General features: G+C 46.8%; 1 protein-coding gene across 3 annotated transcripts in view; it reads left to right on the top strand.

The window, feature by feature from the left end:
* The window catches only part of TSHZ2 (teashirt zinc finger homeobox 2), a 425,385-nt gene continuing 399,587 nt past the window's right edge, over positions 1-25,798 (top strand). For all 3 annotated transcript variants that reach the window (XM_059705277.1, XM_059705276.1, XM_059705275.1), the window contains exon 1: positions 1-935. In XM_059705277.1, coding sequence (XP_059561260.1) covers positions 896-935 — 40 coding nt within the window. In that variant the 5' untranslated portion in view covers positions 1-895. The remainder of the gene's footprint in view (positions 936-25,798) is intronic.

Genomic DNA, 25,798 nt, shown 5'->3' with positions numbered 1-25,798 from the left:
TCGATGTTTGCTGGCATCGCCTCGCCCTGTCTTGTGTGTGTGTGAGAGTGTGTGTGTGTGTGTGTGTATGTGAGTGTGTGCATATGTGGGGGTGTGAGTGTGTGAGAGGAAGCGGGAGTGCGTGCGCGTGTGAGTGTGTCCGTGTGTCTGTGTGTGAGTGTGTGTGTGTGTGTGTGTGTGTGTGTGTGTGAGTGAGTGAGTGAATTCCAGATTTTCTGTCTTTCCCAAACCCGCGCCTGTCCTCTCGCGTATCACTCACAGCCGGGATCTGACAGCAGCCACAAACCTACAGTGAGTGATCGCTCCCCCCAGCGCGGATCCGCCATAGAGATCGGCCAGGAGGAGGAGGAAGAGGAGGAGGTGCAGGAGGAGGGAAAGGGGCGAAGGAGGAAGAAGAAAAAGAAGAAGAAACCACTACCTTCCCAGGATCGCCTTTTTTTTTTCCTTCCTTATCTTTAGGCGCGCGTGTGCGTGTGGCGCGTGTGCGTCCCTCGTCCCTTCCATCCGAACCCGGTCTTGGATGTTTAATAAAGAAATCAAGTGTCTCAACAGTCACAAAAAAAAACCAAAAACCAAAAAAAAAATATCCAAAAAAGCAAAAACAAAAAGAGAGAGAAAGAGAGGAAAAAAAATTCAAAACAAACAAACAAACAAGGCACAGCCAACCTCTACTTCAAACCAGCCGGCACAAGCCACCCGTGTCTGCCACCCAGGAGGGGGGTCGCTGGCCCGCGGTGGAGGAGTTGCAGGGGGGATCGTCAGGGGGACAGAGGCCGAGACGCCCCAGGAGCCACCGGGCAGGAGGCGGAGGAGACCCGGCAGGCGAGCGAGACCGCGGGCCCCGCGCGCGGCCGGGGCTGGGGCGCCAGAAGTGGGACTGGAGCGAAGTTGAGCGATGCCAAGGAGGAAACAGCAGGCACCCAAGCGGGCGGCAGGTAAGAGAAGGCTCCGATCGGGGCTGCCCCTCCGCCGCTCTGTGCGCAGAGCCCCTCGCCGCCCTCCTGGCCCTGGTGCCCAGGATGCCAGCCCCCCAGCTTCCTGGGGAGTCGCTCCTGGGTATCCCTTTCTGCCCCGAGGATAACCCCGTCCTCTCTCGCCTTCTCAGATCTCCCGAATCCTCCCCTCCGCAGGCTCTGGTGGGTGGGGGTGCTATCCCACCAAGCCTTCCCTCCTTAAACTTTTTCCCTCTACCCTCTACCCCACCCCTAACTTTCTCCCAGTCTCTTTCTCGCTTCTTGGGCCAAAGTTGGGCTGAGGGTTTGGGGTGCGGAGTAGCAGACAGTCCTTCCACCCCCACCCCCCCATCCCTCTGCGTGGTCAGTGCCAGGGCTCCTGGCCTGGAGGGACAGCGTTTCCTCTCCCTGGGGTTGGGGCACTGGAGTGGGAGCCCTGTCCAAGCCTGGGCTGCAGGCTGGCTTTGGGGTGAGCAATGGGAGTTTAGCTTTGATCGCCAAGGTGGAAAAAAACCGCTTCAGGAAACGCAGGAACCTTTGAATATGTTTGCTAAAAGGATCCACGTTTGGAAATCGAATCAACACTCTCCCTTCTCTTAAGGGGGGTGGGGGTGTCCCATAGAACATTGACACAGCTCTGGTTTTTCTTTGCCCAGAGTGAGTTGCAAACTTTGTAAATTGATTTGTATGGTAGGAACTATCCCATCTGAATCTTCACTTACCACCACCCCACCTCACCCCCCCCCCCCAAAAAAAAGAAAGGAACAGGTTAATGGATCAGTACAATAGACCTGCTAAAGGATTTTTTTTTTCATTTTGGGTTGCTTAATTGCTTTTTTAATAGTATGCTGGGGTTTTGTTTCTCGGAAGTGTAATATGAAAGTTCATTTTTCTCCTGCCAGACCCACCCACTGAAAAATCAGCTTTCCACTTGATTGCTAGTTTTGATTTGACATTTGATTGATCACCTGTCATCTCGCTGCCTTTGATCTATTCATTCTTGATATATATCAATAAATCACTCACCATGGTAACTCAGAGTGCCAGTGACGCAAGCCTTGCCCTCTGGATTCAGAGCCAGACATGCACAATTATTATCTTGTTTGGCTTTTAATGTGGGCGTTTTTATTTCTTTGTGTCCTTTGGTTGAATCGGGGCTCTAGCAAAAAGCTTCAGTTGTTTTTCTTCCCCGTCTCTGTCTTTACCCTCAAGCTTTAGGCAGCATCAGTGCAGGCTGGTCCCGGCGGACCCACCACCACATTTCCTTCTGTTTCTACTCGCGCAAAACATGGGAGAAGTTCGGTGGAGCACTTTCCTAAACTTTGCAAAGCCACCCTCAGAACAAATCCAAAGTTAGCTCCAAATCTGGGCAGAGTGGGTGTTTGTGTCTGAACAGGCTGGACCACCAAGCTCATCCTCCATCGTGGCCCGGTTCCAGCCCGAATGGCAGTGCATGTGCTTCGAGATATCCACAATTATCTTCCCTTCTGAGCGCAGAGCTGCCGCGTGGAGATTGCATGCGGAAATATCACTTATAAAGCTTTGATTCGTGCATTTCCCGATCGTTTCCCTTAGAGCAAAATAATTAAAATATTTTAGCACGATGCATATTTAGGACCTACCTAGTGAGTGAGGTGATCGTTTTACAACTCGACCTCTTTTGAAAACAGTGTCTCTCTCTGACCCAGGTCCCTTTCTACATTGAACTGACTTATTCCTTAAACTTAGATTGCTCTGTGATCTGACAGCTTTTGGGGTGCACCCTGGCCTCTGGACTCGGAAGAGTAAGCCTGCTCTGTCTAGTTCTGGCAACACAAGTTTAAGTGTAGCTAGATTATTAGAGATAACGTCCTCATTGTTGTCCCAAAAGAGAACCCTGGGCAGCAGTCCAGAAAGAAGTGATACTGCCCTGAAAATTACTCTTTTTCCCCCCCTTGTTGTTCCGGTAAAGGCCATCAACCAACTAGGCAGTAATTTAAATTACCAGAATGACTGGACATGTCTCCTTTGGTAGTAAGCTCATTACAAAAAGTGCACTGCTCAGAATTGCACTACTTTGATTATAATTATTTTCTGATCAATGAGGATCCAGGTGTATGTAACAGACTGCTGCATCACATTATTTAAATCAGGTCCTTTCATTAAGCTGATACCTCCTGGTGCTGGCCTGCCTGTGTACTGTGGAGTGCATGTGTGTGAGAAAGTTGTGACTGTAGTTTCAATTTTCTGGCCTATTGTATTCCTCCTGTCTTTAGATGTTTGTTTTCATGGTTTTTATTATTTTCACTGAAACCCTTGTCAAGCTGAAAGGGAGTAATTCACTTCGTACACAGCGGGCCCCTCCCGCAGTATTTATTTGCACACATATGAATAAAGCGGGCATTTTCGCACGCAATGTTTCTCTCCCCTGAAGTCATCGGTGCTGTGCTGTTCGGCCAAGGTGGCTATTCCCGAGGAAAGTTCGCTACTTTGGGATTCTTTAGCCCGTTAACGTGCCGCGGGAGGCAGAAGGTGGGTCCTAGGAGCGAGGCCATCCTAACTGGTATCACGGCTTAAAATTAAACACAAAGCACAACTGTAAGTAATTCCTCCCAGGGCCTGCTGTTGAAAGCGTGATTTCCAGCTTGATTAATGAATAATGTAAGATAGAAAAAGCCTGGGAGTGAATCCGAGCCGAGACTCTCCTTCCCAAGCCCTGTGTGAGGCGATTGGATGCCTTTGCAGTATTAGTTTTAAGTTCCATGTTTCAAGGAATCAATTAGAGAGCTTTCTAATAAAGCAGGGATCCAGATAGAAGGAGCGAGATGATACAATGGTGGGGGGTTTTAGTCCTTATTTGTCATATTCCTCCCCCCTCAAAGGGAAGCGATCTGAGGTAGACAGCTCTCTTAAAGGAAACATCTAAGGCAGAACATTTCCCAAATGTCGTTCTTCCTGACTTCCTAAAGCTGTGCTGTTCTACCATACTGTTACTTCGGGCAAGGAAAACAAAGTTTAGAAAGCAGCCTGCGGTACCCCAGGGGTTTGTGGAAATATTGCAGAATTCTATGAGGGCATCTCCCCTTACCCCCTGTCCATTTTAGGGAAGATGGAGAAGATGGCAGGAAGATAAAACAAAACAGAACAGTATTTGGCTTTGTTTGTATTTTGCAGGATACAGAGTAGTTCAAATTTTTAAATTGTAGATTGACACGCTACCGGGTCTGTTTTCTACAATCCATCGCGGTCTCTGTACACACACGTGTAATACATATTTTATTTCGCCATCCCGAACTATTGTTTTCGTGTCATGCCAGCCGACTGCAGGACAACGCAGAATATTTGGGGATCGTCTCCAGGCGAATATCTAATGCGTCTATAAATGATAGGATTCTGATCCTGCCCACCCAGGGAGATGAAACACTCCTTCTCGCTGACTCTCACAAGCTCTCTGACGACCCAGATCTCGGCAAAGTCTGGCAGGAAGGAACAGCCCCCTCGATTTATTGTGTTTATTTACTATGGAGATGAATAATGCAGGTTTTGTTTGCATGGATGTCCTTGTGTAGCAGTAAACATGAGACTATTAGCAATCATTACTTAAAAGTTACAATTTGCACCTTAATAGCACAGGTTATTTACATGGGAAACATTCAGCAGGGACCATCAGGGTACCGCAGTGGAGAGGAGAGATGGCCTGAGCAGTCTGCTTTCGGCCTCACGACAGCCAGCGGTGGCTGGATGCACCCGTGAGGTCTCGGGGCGGGAGGGGGCAGGGGCTCAGGGGGAAGCTTACCTGTAATTCACTGGCAAGTGGGATGAGATTCAGGAGAGTAGGAATTGGGGTGGAGACGGGACCCTGGACCTCTCACTTTGTTTAAACATACTTCCGAAAGCCAAGTTCACATCTTGGAGATGTAAATACCACATGCTATAGACCCCCTTCGCTTACTCAAACAGCATGCATTTAACAGATGAATGGGAATAATGAGCACACGCACCCCCCCCCCCCCCCCGTAAACACACACACACACAGGGGGTCAGCGGCATGAACTGTCCTGGCTGGTCTGGTTATTTAAGGCAGATCCCTGAACAAATGAAGGACAGACGCCTAACATGTGCAGCCTCCACACAGTGTTTTGGAGGGACATCGATTACTTAAGTGGTCTCCTCCCCAGCCCCGTCCTGACTTCCCTCTCCCACCCTCGCCTCACCCTTAAAGACTCAGATTGAATGGGACGTTTCAAAAGCCCATTTGTTTTAGGCATTTATTGATTTCATTTTTAATCTGCCATATCAGGACACAATACATTAACCCTAATCAGCAGATTGCAAGTGACAGGGAGTGGGAGTGGAAGCAGGTAAGGGAGGGGGCGCTCTGAGAAACTTCTGGACAGTGAAGCTCCCCTTGAGGTTGGGGGTCGGACACTGGGGCTTACTTTTGAGGAGGGCCGGAGCATTCCTCAGAAATACTGTGCATCTGTCTTTCTACCAGCCATCTCGGTTCTACTTCGAGATTCTATTGCTACCGTCAGGGGAAACTTCACACCCAACAAATACCTCCCAGGCATCTTTAGCAGATCTGCCCCTTGAAGCATCTTGCCTTTTGTCACATTCCCCAACAGAGGGTTATGCTATCTTTTATCTCAGCTGACTTCTCACTCCTTTGATGGAATTTCTCCAACTGGATAATACCTGGGATGATCTATTTATCTTCCCAGTGGCTTGGGAATTGTACTCTCAATTGAGCAGGTTTTAAAAGGGGCACCGAGCCTGGCATTCTTCAAGGCAGGGGATATGATGCACTTTTGCTCCTGGCTGGGGCTGAGCTTAGGAGAATCCGCCAGGAAGAAAACCCAGGCCCCCTGTCCATGTGGGTGCCGGGGCTGTAATCAGCTGACAGGACCCGCATTAACTACGCTGGGGGCAGCTTCCTTTCCATCCTGTGTTTGTACTATCAATTTTATTTAGGTATGTCATGGTCTGGGAAGACTCAGCCACTATTTCAAAGGCAATGCCTGTATCCACCCAAGTTCCTTTCAAACGCACAGAATTGCTTGACAAATTCTATATTAAGACCAGGCATACACAGAGTATCATTTTCGTTTGATGCAAAGTCAGTTGGAAATACATTAAACTAACGGTTAGAGAGTGTCTTGCTTCGCTTCCCCGAAGCAGTGCTTTTCATTACCTATTTAATTACACTCAAATTGAGCGACTTTTAAAAAGAAAAAAAAATATCACAGTGGTATTAAAGGAAGCTTGGCACACAAATAATTTTATTGCTTCTCAAGTTGAGAATGCCGTTATATTTTCATTTCTTTGGGAGAAATGTATTTTCATTTTCTAATGTTGTGATCAATCCAGAGTGTGTTTTCTGTCGTCTTGTCTTTACCTTCCTACAGCCTGCTCAGCCTGGAGGAGGTTTTCCATATCCGATTTTCAATAATTGGCACCAATTTGTATTTTTTATTATTTTAAGTTGTGTAAGTTCCATTTAAAGTTAGAAATTCTCTGGTTCCTTAGGGGGACCCTTGGCAAACAGCTCCTCGCTTGTGAGGGAGCTTAGTCATTCTAACCACATAAGAAGCAGCCTCGTTGAGGTCCATTACCTGGATGTTGCAGTAAGAAACAGCACCGTGTGCTACAGGCCCCTGTCATACAGCACTGTTTTCACTGGTTTACAATTTCTTCTTCTTTTTTTAACTACTACTGACCTCTCTGTCATTTGCTTTAGGAACTTTTTTTTTTTTTTTTCAGAGAAAACAGCCTAGGGATAGCATTTAAAGTGGGTTTCAAAATACGCTGGGTCTTGAGGAAGTAATAATACAAACTAGAGACTTTACAGCCCCAATCTCCACTCCTGGACTATGTCCGCAGACTCCTGGGCAGGCGTCTGTGCGAACACATGGTTCTGAATCTAACTTGGACATTAATGAGTGTCTCTAGCCGTGTGGCCGTATTCGTGTTGCTCATTTTGTCGGAGAAGCCATCAGGAGAGTATCGGACGCGGGTCCTTTATGAAGACACCGAACACATATGCAGACACACAGAAAGGAAATCTGAGATGCATGCGGGACTTGCTGAGATATTTATTTTCACAGCAAACTCCATGGGTGAAATGATCCAATCATTCGGAGAGATTTGAACATCTTTAAAATAGCCATGTGCCGTTTCTAAGCGTTGCCTCTCTCGATCTTTTCACATCCCACCACAGAAAAAGATGTCCTCTGGGCATCCTCAAATATTTTGTGATGCTAAAGCAATGCCTAACATTGTTTAAAATTTTAGAATTTAGAATTCAGGAGGCATGGCTAGGTAATCCTAGTATTAATGTACTAGTATTTAGCTCTGCTTAACAACCGGGAAGGGCACAATGCAAAAGTTTTAGAGACCATGAGCTTGGAGAAATTAGACGGGGAAAAGAAATTCTTGGATCACATTTGAAAGCATTTGTCTTGAGTTTTGCTCATCTAAACAAGGGCTACCTTTCTACCTGTGCTGGAATGCTACTCGGCAGTTAAAACACAGACACAAAACTATTGGTTGTTGGGTGCAGCAGCCCGGGTGCATCTCAAGGTTGATGGGTGTTGATTTTAAAAAGTCAATTCCAAAGGTAGCACATATGATATGATATGATTCTATGTATATCACATTTTGAAATGACCGAAGGACAGAGAATTAGAACAGATAGCCAAAAGTTGCCGGGTGGCCAGAGGTTAGGGACTGAGTGAGGGTGCGATGAGGCAGGGGGCTGGGGAGGAGGGTGGGCAGAGCTGTGAACGGCCAGAAGGAGGGGTCCTTGTGGTACTGGAATGTTCTGTATCGTGACTCTGATGGTGGATACGCAAGCCTACACAGGTGATAAAATTTCACAGAACTAAATACACACAGAGACGTGCACATACGCACATGTAAAACCAGTGAAATCTGAGTCACGTGAGTGGATTGCTCAATGTTTAGTTCCTCCTTTTGATATTGTTCTATATGGTTTTGTACCCAGTTGGCGCTGTCTCTGGCACTTACATTGCATCTTCTTCCTTTAAAAAAATGGTTTATTCTCTTTCTCTTTCTTGTTTGTTTGTGGTTGTTTTTTCTGTAGGAATTCCAGGAGAAATCTAGACTCTTGAATTAGTTCTTGGTACCTATCAGGCACTAAATAAATATTTCCTGATGAATGAGTAAATGAGGCTGTAAATAAATGAATGAATAAATAACTTTAATTACTGTATTACTTTGTATACTAATTAATTACTTTTGAGTATAAGGATCTCTTTTACACATCTACCATTTTTTGGCAGAACTCTACCAATCATGATCATGAATATTTATCAATTGAGGAAATATTAATTACAAAGCCTCAGATTTTAGTAATAAACTTGTATTTTCTTCATCATGTCCCCATCTGCCTTTAACTGAGGAGCAGTGAATCACCCTTTTGCCGTAAATATTGTTTATTCATCTTAGAGGCAGTGCTTGCTGATGATCTGAATTCGTAGACTTTCTTGGGAAGCGGAGCCCCTGGGATGGAGCCTGGCTGGTGGAGGGGAGGGGTCAGGATCCTCACTCAGGACCAGAGGTCACCTCCCCTCTCCTCCCTGCAGGTGCTCTGCCTTCCAGCCCAGCAGCCTCCAGGGCTCCCAGCCTCCCAGGGTTTGGCAACTGCTCACCTCCCCCACCTGCAAACCTGGGCTCATCCCCTCAGGCCCCAGGCGCCAAAGCTTAGGGGTTGTTAAGCTAATGGGAGAAGGCTACAGGCTGTTTCCTGGTAACGCCTTCTTCACGGTTTAATTGTCACCTTCAGATATGCCTGAGAGAGGGAAGATGAGGCTGGCTGGTGCCTGTAAAGGTGTATTTTAGGACAAAAAGATTGGGACCTCAGGGAGCATGGGGGGGGGGGGGAGGGAGTGGATTTTCTGCTGTCTTCGAACCGGTATTTAACCAATATTCCTGAAGCTGTGCTGTGGACCGGGTGCTGTGGGGGTGCTGGAACCCAGCCTTGAGCAAGCCTGACCCAATGGCTGCCTCCTTGGAGCTGGCATTCACAAACCAGCATGTCACAAACCTGCCAGCAGATATCTGTCACAGCGTGCCAAGGCAGAGGGTCAAGGGAGGCAAGTGCAACCCTCAGGGGAGGGCATCCTGCATTAAGGTCTGAGAGAGCAGAGCGGGGGGTATGCAGTGGGGTGCACTGGAGGAGCAGTCAGGAGGCCAGGGTGCTGGAGCACAGGGAAGGAGGGTGAGGGACAAGGACAGAGGGACAGGGGTCCTAGGTGAAGCAGGGAGCCTTGGAGGACTGGGAGCAGAGAGAGAAGGGATCTGACTCAGGTGAGTTCAGGATCATTCTGGCTGCCATATACTCACCAGGGACAAGCAGGTGGACCACCTAGGTGGCTCCAGGATCAACTGGGTCAAAAGCAGGTGATGACTTGGGCCAGTATGATGGTGGGGGAGATGGGAGACTTGGTCAACAGGTAGATAGGATGTGTGGAAAATTGCAGGTGGTACGAGTGGAAGGAAGCTGTAAATAATAATTTTTTAAAAAAATATATTTTATTGATTTTTTACAGAGAGGAAGGGCGAGAGATAGAGAGTTAGAAACATCGATGAGAGAGAAACATCGATCAGCTGCCTCCTGCACATCTCCTACTGGGGATATGCCCGCAACCCAGGTACATGCCCTTGACGGGAATCGAACCTGGGACCCTTCAGTCCACAGGCCGACGCTCTATCCACTGAGCCAAACCGGTTTCGGCTGTAAATAATAATTTTAAAGAGCTATTTGTCCTATTAATATTTTCTCTAATTCTTTCTTTTCTCTCCTCTTGTTATATATTAGGTAGTTACTGCAAATTGTCAGTCTGTGGTTTTCAGAGCCAAAGGGGAGAGGAGGGAAAGTGTTGGGAGCTGCGTTTATTCTAGACTTGTCTTTCCAGGGGGGAGGCCACTCTTTACAAAGCACATTTCCTGGGGCCCTGAAAGCACCCCCCCACCCACCTCCCCATCTCCCGAAGACAGTATAACACCAGGCCCCGAGCAGCCTCTGCACTCAGACAAGGGCTCAGTCTCCCCTGCGCCCCCTCCTCTTGCTGTGACCTCACCCACCTTCTCCTCCCAGGCTTCCAACATTCTCATTAGCAAACCAGACCCACTAAAAGGCCTCTCCGTGGGTTTTCACAGGGATTCATTGAGATAATTCAGATAACATGCTTAGCCCATGCCTGGTACATGGTAAGTGGTCAGTACATTTGAGCCCACATTAACAAGTTGATCATCCCTCTCAGGCCTTGATTTCCCTATGGGTAAGTGGGATCACTAAAGCCCCACTTCTGGGTTCTGGGGAGGAGCAAATGATTAGCAACCGCAGAGCACTCGGAACAGTGTCTCACACACAGTGAGCGCTCAATAAATGTTAGGTCACTAAAACCACCACCGTGATGATGAGCTTGTGACCCGGAGGAGATGTTATGTCACTTGCTTTATGAACACAAAGCCCTGGGTAAGCATTGTTTGAAAGAATGCCATGATTATTAGGAGTCAAAGTGAGGAAACCCAAGGAGGTGAGGGTGCCTGTGAGGAGGAGGGAGCGGAGACCACTCACCCAGCCACCGTCTTCTCCATGGAAGCTCCTGTGCCAGCTCCCCTGCCAGCCTGCCGCGCTCTGTGCGGGGTACCTGGAGGCAGGGCCAGCCCTGAGCGCTGTGAAGCCAGGGCTGCCCCGTCCCGTCCTGGTGCCGATAGTTTCCAGTGCCACCGGGTCAGGCCCACGTGGAAAACAACGTCCCCTCTGACCACGGGGTCAAGGCCCGAGTTAATCCGTGAGGAAGCCTCGTGGGGTGTTCGCCCGTCTTACACATCCTCGTGCGCGTGTTGATCAGAAAGAGCAGACCTCAGCTTCAGAGACATCCAGCGGGAAATACAACAATAACACTGCATTGTCATGGTCCAGTGATCATCCCTTATGGCAAATAATGCCGTTTCCACTGGCTGCAGTGACATAAAATTTCATTTTCAAATAAAAATGTGTACGTAAATAAAAGAGGGAGTTATTACCAGGAAATGAATTGAAAAAGCAGCAGCTGGGGGGAGGATGTTGCCACACCATGACGAGGATGGGCCCGAATGACTACATGTGAGGACGCTGTAGACGTGCAGGCCTGGGCGGGGCAGGGGTTGGTGAACCAGCTGTGAGCAAGGTCTGCCAAGTCACCCTCAGGTCAGAAAAACACCCGGAAAACAGAGGCTTTCATCAAAACTTCAAAGAACGCAGAAAATGAGAAGGAACCCCACCCAACCCGCACCCAGAGACACCAGAGAGCAGCTCTGGGAAGTCTGCACCGCAGAGGACAGGTCGCCAACAGCCAACATGAGGGCCTGGGAATCCCCTCTGGCATCTGCAATGGGCCCCTGCTCCCAGCGCTGTGTGGCGTCCTCATCGCTTGTGGAGAACTTGTTAAACGCAAACTTACAGATTCCCAGGCCAGAGCCTAGCTGTGCTGATTCCATAGCGTGGGGGTGAGGCCCCGAATATTTTAAGTACCCACTGTGGCTTTGAATTACAGGATATATGGAGGAAATCAAGTTCCCTCCTCAGCCTCCTCCTCCTCTACTCCCCTCCCTTCCCCTCCCCTCTCTCTGTCCCTCTCCCCTGGAACTCTCCCTCTCCCTCTCCCTCTCCCTCTCCCAAATACCAAAGTACTTAAATACTTCAACAATTATTTGAGGAGTCCATTTTCACTTTTTTGCTTTTAGTCAACAGAAAAGAAGAAATATAAGTAGTCTCTCTTTCCACTCTCACTCTCTCGTGGCAATCACCTATGTTTTTAGAAATGGTGGGGACCACTTTCCTTAATGTATCACAACTGAGAAATGCATCCATTTAGGCACTTACCTACCTGGTCACAGCACCAAGCATTGGAGCCCAGAGAACCCCTGCATTAAGGAGAGAGTCAGGCAGCCCGGTGAGTATGGCGGTGGGGGGGGGGGGGGAGCTCTGTCTGCTCAGGAGCCAGCTGGCACCCTGGGTGCCGCAGTCCAGAGACAAAAAGTAACCAAAGGAACTGTCCAGACGTGGTTCTTTATCTCTTACTCTCTCTCGATTCTGGAAAGCCTGTTTGGCCAGAGGGCGGAAAACCTGGCTTAATTCTTTGAAACCACCTCCATGTTCTTGTTACCCTTTTCATATATTCTCACACGTACTTCAGCGGTCCCTCTTCTTTTTCTCTTCGTTCATTCCCTCTGTCCTGATTCTCTCCAGGAATCAGACTTTCAAGCCCTTTTCTGCGAGCATCTGTGCCTCCATGGGCGAGCGGGATAAAAATGATGCTGGCGATGAAGATGTGATGCTAATAGAATGGTCATGGTCGTATAGCTACTATTTATTAATCGGGATACCACTAAGCCAAAATGTATATGCTAGTACACTTAGTAGTTTGCCAAGCATTGACCACGTACAGGCCATTTATATAAAGTCTCTCCCCACCACATCCCAAAGGGCCGGTATTATTATTATTGGCCCATTGAATAGATAGGAAATTAAGTGTTGAAACTTTCAAGTAGATCACGCAAGCTTTTAATTAGGGTCTGCCTATCAGAATCCGAGTTCTTAGATACTGTGCTTTGTCTCTTCTCACATTATTTAATGCTCAACAGCAAGTAGGCCCATAAATAAAAGCTCACAGTCTAGTACAGATCCGTGCAGGCCAAAGGCGTGAGTTGAAATCTAATAAAAGTAAGTCAATTGTGTCAAAGAAAAAAAAAAGAGGGGGGGGGCGGTGTTCAGTTTGCTTATTTAAATCCCTAAACCCCATCTTAAAAGTTGAATCTTTGAAGATTTTTTTTAAAATAAGATTTTGAAAGCCTCTTCTGTTTTCCACAATGGCGTTTGCAAAAGTCCATTTCTGTTTATTACACAAAAGTGGAAAAACACATGATAACCCCCAACACGGTCCATCCGGGGCGCCTCAAGAAGCAGTCGGGCTCACCTACTTCCTGCAGCCCCTTCGAGGGTGTGTCGTGGAGTCAGACGCTGCCCATCTGTTGCCCGGGAGTCTCAGGCAGGCCCTGCCTTTTTCTGGCCGCCACACACGTGGGCCACACGCAATGACAAGCACCGTTATTTCTCTCAGAGAGTGGAAAGCAACCCTCACAGATATTTCCCTCTCGAATCTCTTAAAATATTGATGGTCAGGGTCTGTAAAGGTGTTTCTTACTTGTAAGTATTTAATTATAGGTGACATTTAAATGAGTGCTCTAAGTGATATGAAAAAAAAAAGATGACCTCCAAATTCAAAAGGTGGTATCTCAGAGGGAGGATGTTGCTTACAACAGAAATCATAATAGGATCTTTCATAAAAACAAAAAATCAGCAGTAGTTTTTAGTTGGTGGTGTAAGAAGGAAGGGGGTGTTATTTTTTTTAATATGGGTAGTTTTAATAGGTTTTGATTTCTTAATAAATGTGTAATTGATATAATATCCTATTAGCTTCAAATGTACATCCTCGTGACTTGCTAGTTACATATCTTACAAAATGATCCCCACAATCCATCTAGCGACCATCTGCACCATACAAAGTTATTAAAATATCATTGGCCATATTCACTGTGCTGTACATTACGTTCTCATGACATATTTATTTCATAATTGGACGTTTGTACTTTTTAATCCTCTTCACCTATTTTGCTCAGCCCTGAAGCCCTCCCCTCTCTAGTAACCATCAGTTCGCTTCCCGTATGTATGAGCCTGTTTCTGTTTTGTTTTGTTTGCTCATTTGTTTTGTTTTTTAGATGCCACATGTAAGTGAAATCATACCATATTTGTCATATTTCTGACCTGTTGCACTTAGTGTAATATCCCCTGGGTCTATGCATGATGTTTCAAATGGCAAGATTTCATTGCCTTTACTGGCTGAGTAATATTCCACTGTATATATATATGCTCCACATCTTTATCCGTTCTATCTATGGACACTGAGGTTACTGCCATCCCTTGGCAATTGTAAATCTTGCTGCAGTGAACATAGGGATACATAATCTCTTCAAATTAGTGTTCTCATTTTCTTTGGATAAATACTCAGAAGTGGAATTGCTGGATCATAGTTCTAATTTTAATTTTTTTGAGGTAGCTCCATACCGTTTTGCTTAGTGGCTTACACCATTTTACATTTTCGTAACTTAAGTGGCATTTTGAAACAAACCTTTGTAATAATACAAAGTTTGGCAAACTGCCTAGCTATCTGATTTGAGGTTATTTTAATGAGAAATGGAATGAAATTATCATCCTATTTTATTGTCTTTAACATAAATCTTTTCTTTATTAATATTGGATGGAAATAGTCAATCAGATGAATTAGAAGAAGAAAGAACATAAGATGAGCTTATTTCATGTGATCAGCAAATTTCAGATATAAAGGAATTGCACTTTGCAGATAAAGTTAAGTCCTCTTTAAACGCCAAACTTACAGTCTCTGAGCCTCAGTCCTGTAAAGTAGGCATAAGGAGAGTCTCACTCCCAAGACCATTATGAGGATTTAAAAATGGGTACTTATTAAGTACTTAGAATCGTGCATAGCACATAATGTGTTCAGCAAGTATGATTACTTCCCCATCACTCTCTCCCTGGAGAGAGGCACTGCTAAGGATTTGGTATGGATAGCTCCATTATTTATAGTTTTACCTGCATGTATATGTAGCTGGGAGCATCATTATACTTTCATACATGTTTTTAAAAAATGTTATGTAAATAGGCTCACACTATATTTTACAAGTTGGCTTATCACTCTGTTTGGGGCTCTATCCGGGTATATAGGAAGATAGGTAGGTAGAGAAAAAAACAAGGAGAGAGAGAAAGAGAAGACAGGTTTAAAAAAAATAGAGCTATTTCATAGATGCTTTATACTATTCCACCATAAGCATGTACATTGTTACTCATTCATCAATTCCTTTGTTGATAGGCTTTTAGCATATTTTAAAGTTTTTCACTATCACATAATCCTATACTGCATATTCTTGGGAATTTTTACAATTGTCACATAAGTAATTTACATAGAGATAAACGCTTGTGAGATTTTACTGCATTTAGCGTGAGGATCAGTTGAGAAAAATAAGCAGTAATATCTCATACTTTGAACATTGTTGAGACTTTCCTGAGACGCACGCCTCCCTAGCCAAACATTTAAGCGACTAACTTGCACCGAGTAGGCACTTGCTAGCTGTCTGCTTGGAGTAAGTAAACTGAACATAATACAATACGTCAATAATCCCAATAAGGAGTGCGACTCAGCCAGCTGCCAACAAGGCTAGAACCCATAAGCATAAGCGATGGATGTGGACAACAGGGGGTGAGGGTGAAGGCAGGATCGGGGGGATACGGGGACACTGGGGGGATAAGGACACATTTGTAATATCTTAATCAATAAAGGGGGGGAAAGAGAACTCCTTCTCGCTGCCTTAGGGTGGGGCCTGGGGCAGAGAGAAGTGAAAAGAAAAGCATGAACAACAGACAAGAAGTGGCCTATCGACTCCGAGTGTATAAGGGACAACTTCTCAGCTGGAGAGCTGCTGCCTGTGGACGCTGGAGCTCGTGGGGGTCGCGTGGGCACGGGGTCAGGGAGGGCTTCCCTGGGTCATGTCACACGGTGAATCATTAACAGCTGGTGCTGGAGTTGGACGCGGGAACAGTTCAAGGGCACTCAGCGAACATGTATGGCGAGCGCTGCCTGGTGCCGGCGGTGGAACTATTGATAAGCAGGACCTCGAGGTCTGGAGGGGTCACGTGGTACCAGATGCTTTTCACAGCCACGTCCAGCGCCATCCTCCGGACGTGTGTTGTGTGCGTGTGCACCGTGGGTCTGTTTCATGGTGGGTGTGAGTTGTGAACGTGCGCATGTTATATGTGTTGTGAATGTGAGTATATTTCCTGTGCGGCTAGATTAGGTATGTTGTGGTGTGGCTACGTGTGTCTGGGAGGAAGGAGTATCATGAAGTCTGTGTTGGTGGGGGGCGTGGTCTATGCATGAGGTCCTGCCAAGGCTGAGCTACTCGCGGACCCAGCGCACAGCTCTTCAGGTCTTAACCCAGAACGTGAGTTTGATGTCACAGGGCATGTCCCCAGGGAGCCGTGGTGGCACTGCCCTACCCTCCTGGTGATGTACATGAGTGAGAGGGAAGCAAAGCCATAGCGACAGTAAGGCCCCTGCACAGGAAACTTAGCCCTCTGTGGGGAAGTGATCAGTGACAGATCTTAATACCAGAAGCAGGCTCTAAACCCTGTTGCCATTTCTACTTCCTTTTCCATGTCAGGGATTCAGCTTTCAAATCGTGGGGACCACTTCATTTTTAAAAAAATATATTTTATTGATTTTTTTACAGAGAGGAAGGGAGAGGGATAGAGAGTTAGGAACATCGATGAGAGAGAAACATTGATCAGCTACTTTCTGCACACCTCCTACTGGGGATGTGCCCGCAACCAAGGTACATGCCCTTGACCGGAATCGAACCTGGGACCTTTCAGTCCACAGGCTGAGGCTCTATCCACTGAGCCAAACCGGTTAGGGCAGGGCCACTTCGTTTGCTGTACCTGGAGCACAGTAGGTGTTTTGATTGAATACATGAATGAATGATGAAGGAACGAACAAATGAATGAACAAGGGGTCATCCCTGGTTCTTGGAGCCTCTGGGATAGTTAGATACCACAGGGTTGAATGTAATGGGGTCTTAGTACATGTTGTTGAATGACTGAGTGCATGCACGTTCGCGTGTGAATGCGTGCTCGTCTCAGAAGCAGGCCTGCTATCCTAAGAACACAGCTCCAGGGTGCGGTTTTGTTCTTCCTCTGTAATCCCATAGGAATACCTCGTCTGCTGTCCCTTTGGTTTAATTATTGTGCTTTGAGATCAGCATGGCAGCCTGCTGTTTACTGTCAAGCCACACTGCTAATGGAGGGATGGAGGAGGGGGAGTCTCTATTATCCAGGTACGGGCACTTCCCCGAAGATCCTTCTCTTTTAGAGAGGTGAAAGGAAGGTGGAAAACTGGGGCTATGAGTTTCCAAATTTGCCAAGACATCAACCAAAAATCTGTGTTGCTCCTTCCATAAATGTTTAATAAGTTTTCTCATCCTGTGACTAAGGTTAAACAAATGTGAGTCCTTTGAGGAATTATTTACTGGAAGTGGAGTTATAGCATCAACATCTGTGCTTCCAATCATTTAGATGAGGAATAGATGGGATAAATCATGGGTGAGTCCCACAAATAACTTCTGCGTTTCATCTCTGGGGAAGAGTAGGTAACTCCTTTATGTACTTTCTATATTGGAATTTAGCTTTTTTTATTATTATTATTAATTTCATTACCTTCAAAGAATACGTCTTCACTTTGTGTGTGTGTGTGTGTGTGTGTGTGTGTGTGTGTGTGTGTAAAATTACCATAAAAACATCTACAATAAAGGGCCTAGAAATTTCTCTCAGGGAATCTGGCTATTTCAGCCAACATTCTCATTTGGGAATGGGCTAACAGTTCCAATATATAACATCCATATAATTTAACCTCATAAATTTGTTTTTTTCTCACAGTGATGTAATGGGGAGACTGACCTGGAGTTTGTAAATGTTCCCTGCTCCATGCATTCCCCCGGGCAACATAACATTCTAGACAGTGTTTTATGTGCCCTGATTAAAATATAACGTATTCCTGCATTTCCTGTGGACTGACCCGTTAGTACTCTTAGAAGAACAGCGAAGGAACACAAAGATATTTTCAAATGTATAACAATGCTCTGTGTGAGGTGTTTCTCTCTCTCTCTCTCTCTCTCTCTCTCTCTCTCTCTCTCTCTCTCTCTCTTTTAAACAATGATCTGATTTTCATTTTAGACCACAATCCCCTGAGCTTACGCCACAAGAAAAATTTTGTGCTTTGGTTGAACTTTTGAGTCTGCTACTGCACTCGGATAAATAAACAGGAATACTGTTTGTAATTCTAATTTGAATTCACAGGCACGGGCTTTGAGATGCTCTCTAGCCATGGATGGAAGGAATTGGGCAACTTCATGGGGAGTCACCCGGGATAAAACAATAGCAATGGAAACTTACAACCTTCTTTATTAAAGAAAAAAATATTTTAACAAAAATGAGGGGAAGGGCTTCCTATAGGTCTTGCATTATGAAAACAACAGCTGCGACAAATACAGAGTGGAGCAAAAGTAGTTTTATAGTTGTTTGCATGGAAACTAATACAATAGTTAATAAATAATAATAGAAGAATAAGTTCTATGTTTTGTGTACTCACCACTAAGTCACACCCTGTATTACACCCACAAACCCATGAGTGGATTGAGATGTCTTAATTTTCTATGAAAGAAACACAGAATAAAAATAAAAGGCAGTCCTTGCTTCCAGAGGAACAAAAGAAAATTTATTGGGTGAGGGCTTGAGCTTGAAACTTTGCTGGGCCAACACAGATGCTGCCCGATGACTCTTCCAGGGTACAAGGCTCATTCCAGGAATAATCTGAAAGAGGCATGGACACTGTGTGATGGAAGGAAGGTTGGATGGATCAAACTGATTTGTGGAAGATAAGTTCCTTGAAAGGAGTGTTTGTATTTGAGAGTCATTCTTTTATTCATTCAATAGATACTTACTAATTTCGACTTTTTTAAAGACTCTGTACTGTGTGCCAGGGCTATAGGGATAAAGAAAGCACAGCCCAGTGTTCAGAGTTTAGTAGTGGAGTATAGAATAAAGCCAAGGGGGGAGAGAGAGAAGGTTGGACGGATGGATTGATGTATATATGCATGCATGAATAGATGGATGGATGGATGGATGGATGGATGGATGGATGGATGGATGGATGGATATATGCATGCATGAATAGGTGGATGGATGGATAAGTGGAAGGTTTTCTCTCTCTCTTTTTCTTTTTTAAACAATGGATGGATGATCGGATGGGTGGGTGCATGGATGGATGCATGGATAGATGAATGGTTAGATAGATGGATTTTCTCTCTTTCTTTTAAAACAATAGATAGATGGATAGACACATGGATATAGGCATGGATGGATGGATGCATGCATGGATGGATGGATAGATGCATGGATGTATGCATGGACGAATGGATGGATGGATGCATTCATGGATGCATGGATGGATGGATGGATGGGTGAAGATGATCTGTGATTCAGTAGGAACTCAAACTCATTTCCATTTGTATGCTTGCTTCTGGAGCTAATTGTTGATCTTCCTGATTTTATCCCCGGAAGCCTCTGACATGTTCATTATGATAATTCCCTGATTTCTCTTCTGATTAATCTTTTCTGAACCCAGGTCTCTTCTTTCCTGCATATTAGCCATGTTCAGCTCTTATGAGCAATAACTTGCTGTGAGGTTGGACAAATGGATTGGTGGATGGATGATTGGGTGGGTGGATAGATGGATGGGTATCCAGATTCGTCTCTCACTGGATACTCTGAGTATTTTTCACTGCTCACCACTACCTTTAATGTTATCAACCTTTCCTTGCTTTTGTTCCCTGAAATTATTATGATCAATCTCATGAGCATTTACCGAGAGTAAATAAATAATAATACAAGAATAAACACTCCCCAGCTTCATGCCAGGCTTGGCATGTCTCTCCATGCCAGGCACGGTCCCACCTGACTTTACACGCACCTGACGTCATTTAGCCTGCCTCTCAACTGAGGGGAGGGACACACTGCTAGTGTCCGCATTTTCCAAGTAAGAAAACTGAGGCATAGAGCTGCTGCGTAATTTGCTCACCTAGCAGATATATAGTGAAACCAGGATTTACACCCGGTTGTGTTGTTTGACTCCAAAGCCACACTCAGTACCTACCTCTAGAAGCCAAATTTTTATTCTGATGAATCTGCTGTAGCCTGTGATTCATAACACGTCATCTGTGTGACTCAGCCTTGGCACCTTTGGTTACAGCAGAGGGTAGGGACTCGGACAGGTCTCTCTCTTTGACTCTGCCTTTTTCTCTTCTCAGTCGGATTCTCTACACGTGGTGATCACAGTGGTCACCTGGCAGGAGAAAGCACCTGCCCCAAGGATCCCCAGTAAATGTCCCAGGGTTTACATTGGCCCGTGTGGGTTTGATGACCCTCCCTGAACTATCGCTGGCCTGCCTCCCCCATGTGTACACGCAGTGTCACAAGAGCTAAGAATAAGGTGATGTTACCAAAAGAAGAGAGAATGGCTCTCAGCCTGCCTGCAGAGTCAATAATACTCTGAAAGGTCGCAGCCCATGGCTTTGAGCTCAGAGGTTCAAGTCCAGGTTGAACCTTCTAAGCACTGGTTTCTTACTTTTGAAAAAAATTCCCCTCCTCCCACATTGGGGTGCCCAGTAGATGATAGAGTATGTATAGAGTGTGCCTAATGCATGCTGGGCACATAAGTATGTGCTTAGGAAGTGTGAGTGAACGTGGCAGTTGGGAACTACTGGAACAGCAATTTTTAACGGCTCTGGAGAAGGAGGTACGTTCTGCTCAGGTCTTCGTTGATACTTCTGGGCACAGCATAATGAAAGGCTTATGCAGAGTGGACGTGGAAGTGAAATCCGACTCCTGGAACGACCAAGCCAGCAGGATTCAAAGAACCACATCCCAAGTCTAACTCACTGGGCTCCCTTCTGGCTAGGGGCGGAAGTTCTTCGCAACTTTCCTTTCCTGTCAGGTTTTGACTTATTTATTTAATTAGGCAAAATGGGAATTGACGAGCCTGAAATGATATAGATGCTCATGATTTTAAAAATGCTTGTGTGTGTGTCAGGCATGAGAGATGCGGTGAGGCTGAACAGGAGGAAAATGGAAGCATCAGAGTTACCCGGAGGAGAGCCAGGGCCGGTCTCCCCAGGCAAGAAGGGGTCAGACGTGGGCTCTCATGGGGCTGAGGAAGCCGGAGTTTGTTTGATTTCCTTTGCTGTGGGTGGGGCTTGTTCAGAGAGTACCTGGTCGGGTAGCGATGTGCCTTCCTGCAGAAAACTGACCTAACAAGAGGAGCGGTGCGCATGAGGGCTAGAGACTCACCCTGCTCTGCGGGTGCCCCCTCTGCCTGCAGCACCCCTGCTGGTGGCCAGTGGTGTGCGTACTGGAGCCCGGGTCCAAGGTGTGCACAATGCTCTGTAGAAACCTCTCCTGGTCAGGAGCCCTCACTTACTGTGCTCTGCAAGCTGCTGGCAAAGGTAGTTGGGTTTCATAGGAGCCACCTCAGATGTAAAGCCGCAGAGGTGAGCACTTAACGTGAGCAGCCAGCCCAGGGCGTGCGACCTTTGTTTGGGGACATTCCTAGGGAGCCACTGGGATTGCTTACAAGGGCATATTTGCTTCTTGGGCCCATATTTGTCACCCAGATTGTCTTGGGAAGACAGTCAGGAGGCCTGGGAGAGAAGCCCGGAGGCAGAGTGCAGGCAGCCGCAGTGCAGGGCTCGCTCCCAGCTTCCTCTCCCTCTCCCAGAGCAGGTCAGCGTCGCCTGCTCGCCAGCATCTTACAGATCCCCGCCCCGACGGCCACACCCCTGCAGGGTCAGTGCTGCCTGGTGGACTGCTGTCCCGCGATGGCTAATCCCTCTGGACAGAGGAGCCTGGGTCTGCTCAGGCAGCTGCAGCAGCAACAAAAGCACCCCAGTCCCTTGATCCTTTAATGATGGAATGTGAGCTGATTTACTGTTTGTAAGATTGAGTTTCCATCCTATGTGTGGCTATTACTGCATTTAAAAGCTTATCTATATACTTGTGTATAGGTACGCAAATATAAATACAAATAGAGATTTCTTTACTACAAGCCTAGCTTGATTCTGAACAATACCCATGGGCTGCCCTTCCCAGAGTTTCTGAATTGCAACACCCACACCGAAGAGTTTCTGTGGGGCAGAAGCAGCCTGCTTTGGATATGCCACGTAGAATCGGGGCCTACCAAGTGTCAGATGACAGACTCGCTGGGAAAAAGCACCAACTCCACTTGAACCTTAGAGTTTTCCAAAGGATCGCCAAGCTCCAGGCAGAGGGTTATGCTCTGTGACAGCTGCGAGATGGGCTGATCCATCCAAAGGAATCTTGGGAAAATCCCTGGCCTAACCCCACCCACTCCCCCGCTCACATGGATAAAGTCATGGTTAAAACCTTAGTACTCACACTGTGGTCTGTGGCTGGCAGTCGGGCATCTCCATGGAACTCGTTAGAAATGCAGACCCACCCACAGGCCCTGTCCGGTCCCACTGAGTCAGAATCAGCGTGTTTGAGGTCCGGGGGATTCCCGAGCATCACTGCACTAGAGAAGAATTAGCCTACAGGCCCCTGCAGGGCTGGCTCCTCCTACCCTCTGCCAGGAAACCCTCACATTCCCTCCTCCTGCGCTAGGCCTTGCTTTGACCTCCTCACCCCCAGCTGTCCCCACTCCTGGTCCAGCCAACACCTTCACGTAGTCCCGATCTCACTCAAGGAAACCTTTCCTGAGCCTTTAGACCAGGTCAGATCCAGCCCGTCCCCAGCATCGCGGGCCTGAGAGGCCCATGCATCTCGCTGCTTTGTCCCTGTCAGGGCTGACATTTTCTGATTCTTGGTGTGTTTGATTCCCATCCATCTCTCCCCACGGAGAGTAAGTGCCTGAGGTCAGGGGTCGTGACTGGTTTATCACCTGCGTGTCCCGAGGCCCCGGGATGGTGTCCAGCACATGGCAGAAGCTCCAGCAATGTTAGTCCAATAAACGGATGCTCACACTCAGCCTATATAAGGAGGACCCTTGTCGGCATATTACTTGCTACTCAGTTTATCCTTTTAGAAATTGTCAGAAAACTTCTAGAACTATCTTCTCTTTATTTAATTCCAGCTGACGAGAAAACCAACACAACAGAGCCACTACGTATTAAACATTGTCCACACAGTGAACGTTAGCCTATTTAATACTCCCAACATTTCACAAATTTGCTAAAGGAATGAATATATACCTCGAGGCTTAATGCAGTGATTTCAGATTCAACAGCCAGGAGGTGTCAGGACCAGGAGACAGGCTCCATTTTTAACTCCAACACAAGGAGGCTGGTGTCATGCTCCGCCTTGGGGTGACCCCCCAGCTGGACCCACTAAGAGGCACAGAGTTTCCTGTTCACCCCATGGGCACAGATCTTTATTGACTACACCTACTGTGTGCTAAGCACCATTGTGGGCTTTGGGAGCTACAGTGAACAAAAGATCAGGTCCCTGCTGTCAGGGGCAGAGCCAGCATACATGGAAGATTGAGGGGGTGAAAGGGGCCACGAGGAGAAATCAAGCCTGGCAAAGGCAGGAAGGCGAGGAAGTGGGCTGCCCATTGTAGGGCCTTTGCCTCCTTCACTGCTGCGTCCCCAGCACTTAGCGCAAGGCTGGGCACATAACACATGCTCATTTAACATCAGTTGTTGACAAATGGACTCCACTATTTACAAAGGGGCTGACACTGGCTGTGTTGTATGTGACCATAAAGCAGAGCAGAGAAAACAGGCCCACCTGGGGACTGGAATTTCTGGCCTGTTGTCCAGATTATGCTCCTTTTATGCCACAGGTTTGTAGTTGGAATCAAAAGAACCACTTCCAGAATTTAAAAAACACACACAAAAATATCACAAGTGTTCAGCTTATTCCTTGGGTGAATTTCAAAGGTAGTTTCCAGAGGGGACTCAGCATGCGTTTTAAAAATACTGGCACAGCAGAGTCCGGCCTGCATAGGTCGAGACTGCATGCTCCAACAGGTTGAAATAACACCGTCTATCATTTAGCGAAGCCTACTGTGCGTCAGGCAGAGCACTCAGCGGCAAAGTGCAGCCTCATCAGGAGAGAAGGTGAGGAGGATGAAGAGGACAAAAACATCAGTGAATCTTTACTGAGCAACTGCGTTGTGCCAACGATTTCATCTTCATAGCCATCCTATAAGTTTTTTACGTTTCATTATGGAAAGTGCAAGACGATTCAAATCAATATCAGATATGTGATTGTGTGCAGCGATTGACAAATGACTGCCCAGGAGCGAATTCAGCCCACCTCTTGTTTTTGTCTGACTTATGAGTCAGAATGCCTTTTACATTTTAAATGTCTGGGGGGAAACATGTGGAAATTTGTTTTCTCCCATGTTACATAAGTACCTACATAATCTTGATTTTGCCTCTCGCCTCACAAAGCCTAAAATATGTGCGGTCTGTCCCCTACAGGAACAGTTTGCCGCCCCATCTCCAGAGCGTTGCTTTCCAACTGGTTATATGTGTTAGGTAGTCACATGCGAGGTAATTTTAGGTGGAACAAGCAGGATCTCTGAGCAGTTATGGTTTTAATGTGTTGTGCACTTAGAAAGGGGAAGTATAACTGATACATGAAGACCATGGCTTCTTGGGTCTTATTGCTGAATTCAATGTAAAGAAAAAAAAGAAAAACAATCCATTCGAAATCAATTTTGAAAACAGAAGTAACTAATGGTACAGGTAGTCTTGAGATGAACCCAAAGCCAGGAGGGAGGGAGAGCATCAGCACTGGGGCCCAGGGCCAGAAAGTGGACGTGCGGGAAGAAGGAGAGCAATGGGAGCCACTGGACTTGGATGAGGACCGATGGGAGGCCAGCGATGGCGACAGCCCCTTCCATTTTTAATATTCCGTGAGTTTGCGATCCTCAGAACCCTTGTTTTTCAGGACTTTGTGGTCTCCTGAGGCCTCTTCCAGCCTCTGCTTCTCTGAACGTGTCCCCGGGAGATCCTGACACCAGCTGGGGGGTGTCCAGGACTCCTTGTAGCTCAGGGCGCAGCCGGCCTGTGTGTTCCCTTCTGCCGACTTAGAAAGACAGATGCGTGAGCCTCCCTGAGTTCGGAGGTCCCCTGGGGAGTCTCAGAGGCGCTGGTTCAGCCGGAGTGGAAAGGGGAGCACATTTGATACTGGCTGTTGCTATTCTGAGGCGCAGATAGCAGAGATTGGGGGAAGCAGGATGAAAAATCACCTTAAAACAACTAAGACTGTAGCAACAGGAACTGTTTGAACCCAGGGGAGGCCGGTCTGGTTTTGTAATGACGTGTGTGTGTGTGTGTGTGTGTGTGTGTGTGTGTGTGTGTGTGTGTGAGAGAGAGAGAGAGAGAGAGAGAGAGAGAGAGAGAGAGAGAGGGTGTGCTGATATCTTCTTAACGCAGATGGCTTTGTCCTGCGCAGTTGCAGCTTCAGTTCAGTAGCTGTGAGACAAACAGGAAAGCCGGTGTTATTCTTTATAGGAACACATCAAGGGTAGTTTCTGGCAACAGTCAACATGTCTGTCAAGAAAGGAGAAAGGACTGTGAGGTATTCATGACCTGTTTGAAAAACTGGTGTTAAGAACACATTCAGGAAGGAATCATGCTCCTTAGCAGTTGGAAGGAGGACAGGAGAGGGAAGGCCCTCCGTGTCCAGGCCCAGGGTGATTGCTTCTCTCTGTGTCTGTCTGACTTGTTCAAGGGGGGGAGGAGGGAGGGGGAGCACAAGGACCCATCTCACTATCACCTCTCAAGGGAGCTGAACTCTGTCTGGGGAAACTTTTTCTTTTGCCCCAAACAAAATAAAGCCCCCATGTGGCTTCTGTTTTGTTCTGGAAAAAGAAAGAACAGGCACGACTACAACGCGTATTTGAAAGTGTGTGACATTTCAGGGGGTTAGCATTGCGTGCGCCCTCCCTGTGCGTTTATAAGCAGCGTGTCCTTGGCTGCTGGCAGCTGCGGGTAAGGCTGCTTGTCCAGCTGGAGGCCTGCACCCCCGGACGCTGGAGCCCTGCACCCCCGGACGGCCTCTCCCTGCGTGGATAGAGCACAGACTACAGACTATCCCATGACCCTTTTCCCGAGGTTTAAAGGAAAGAGAAAAAGAAAGTGGAAGTTGT

This window comes from Myotis daubentonii, chromosome 8, assembly GCF_963259705.1.
Source record: "Myotis daubentonii chromosome 8, mMyoDau2.1, whole genome shotgun sequence".
NCBI lineage: Eukaryota > Metazoa > Chordata > Mammalia > Chiroptera > Vespertilionidae > Myotis > Myotis daubentonii.
This window is presented reverse-complemented; position numbering and strand designations above follow the sequence as displayed.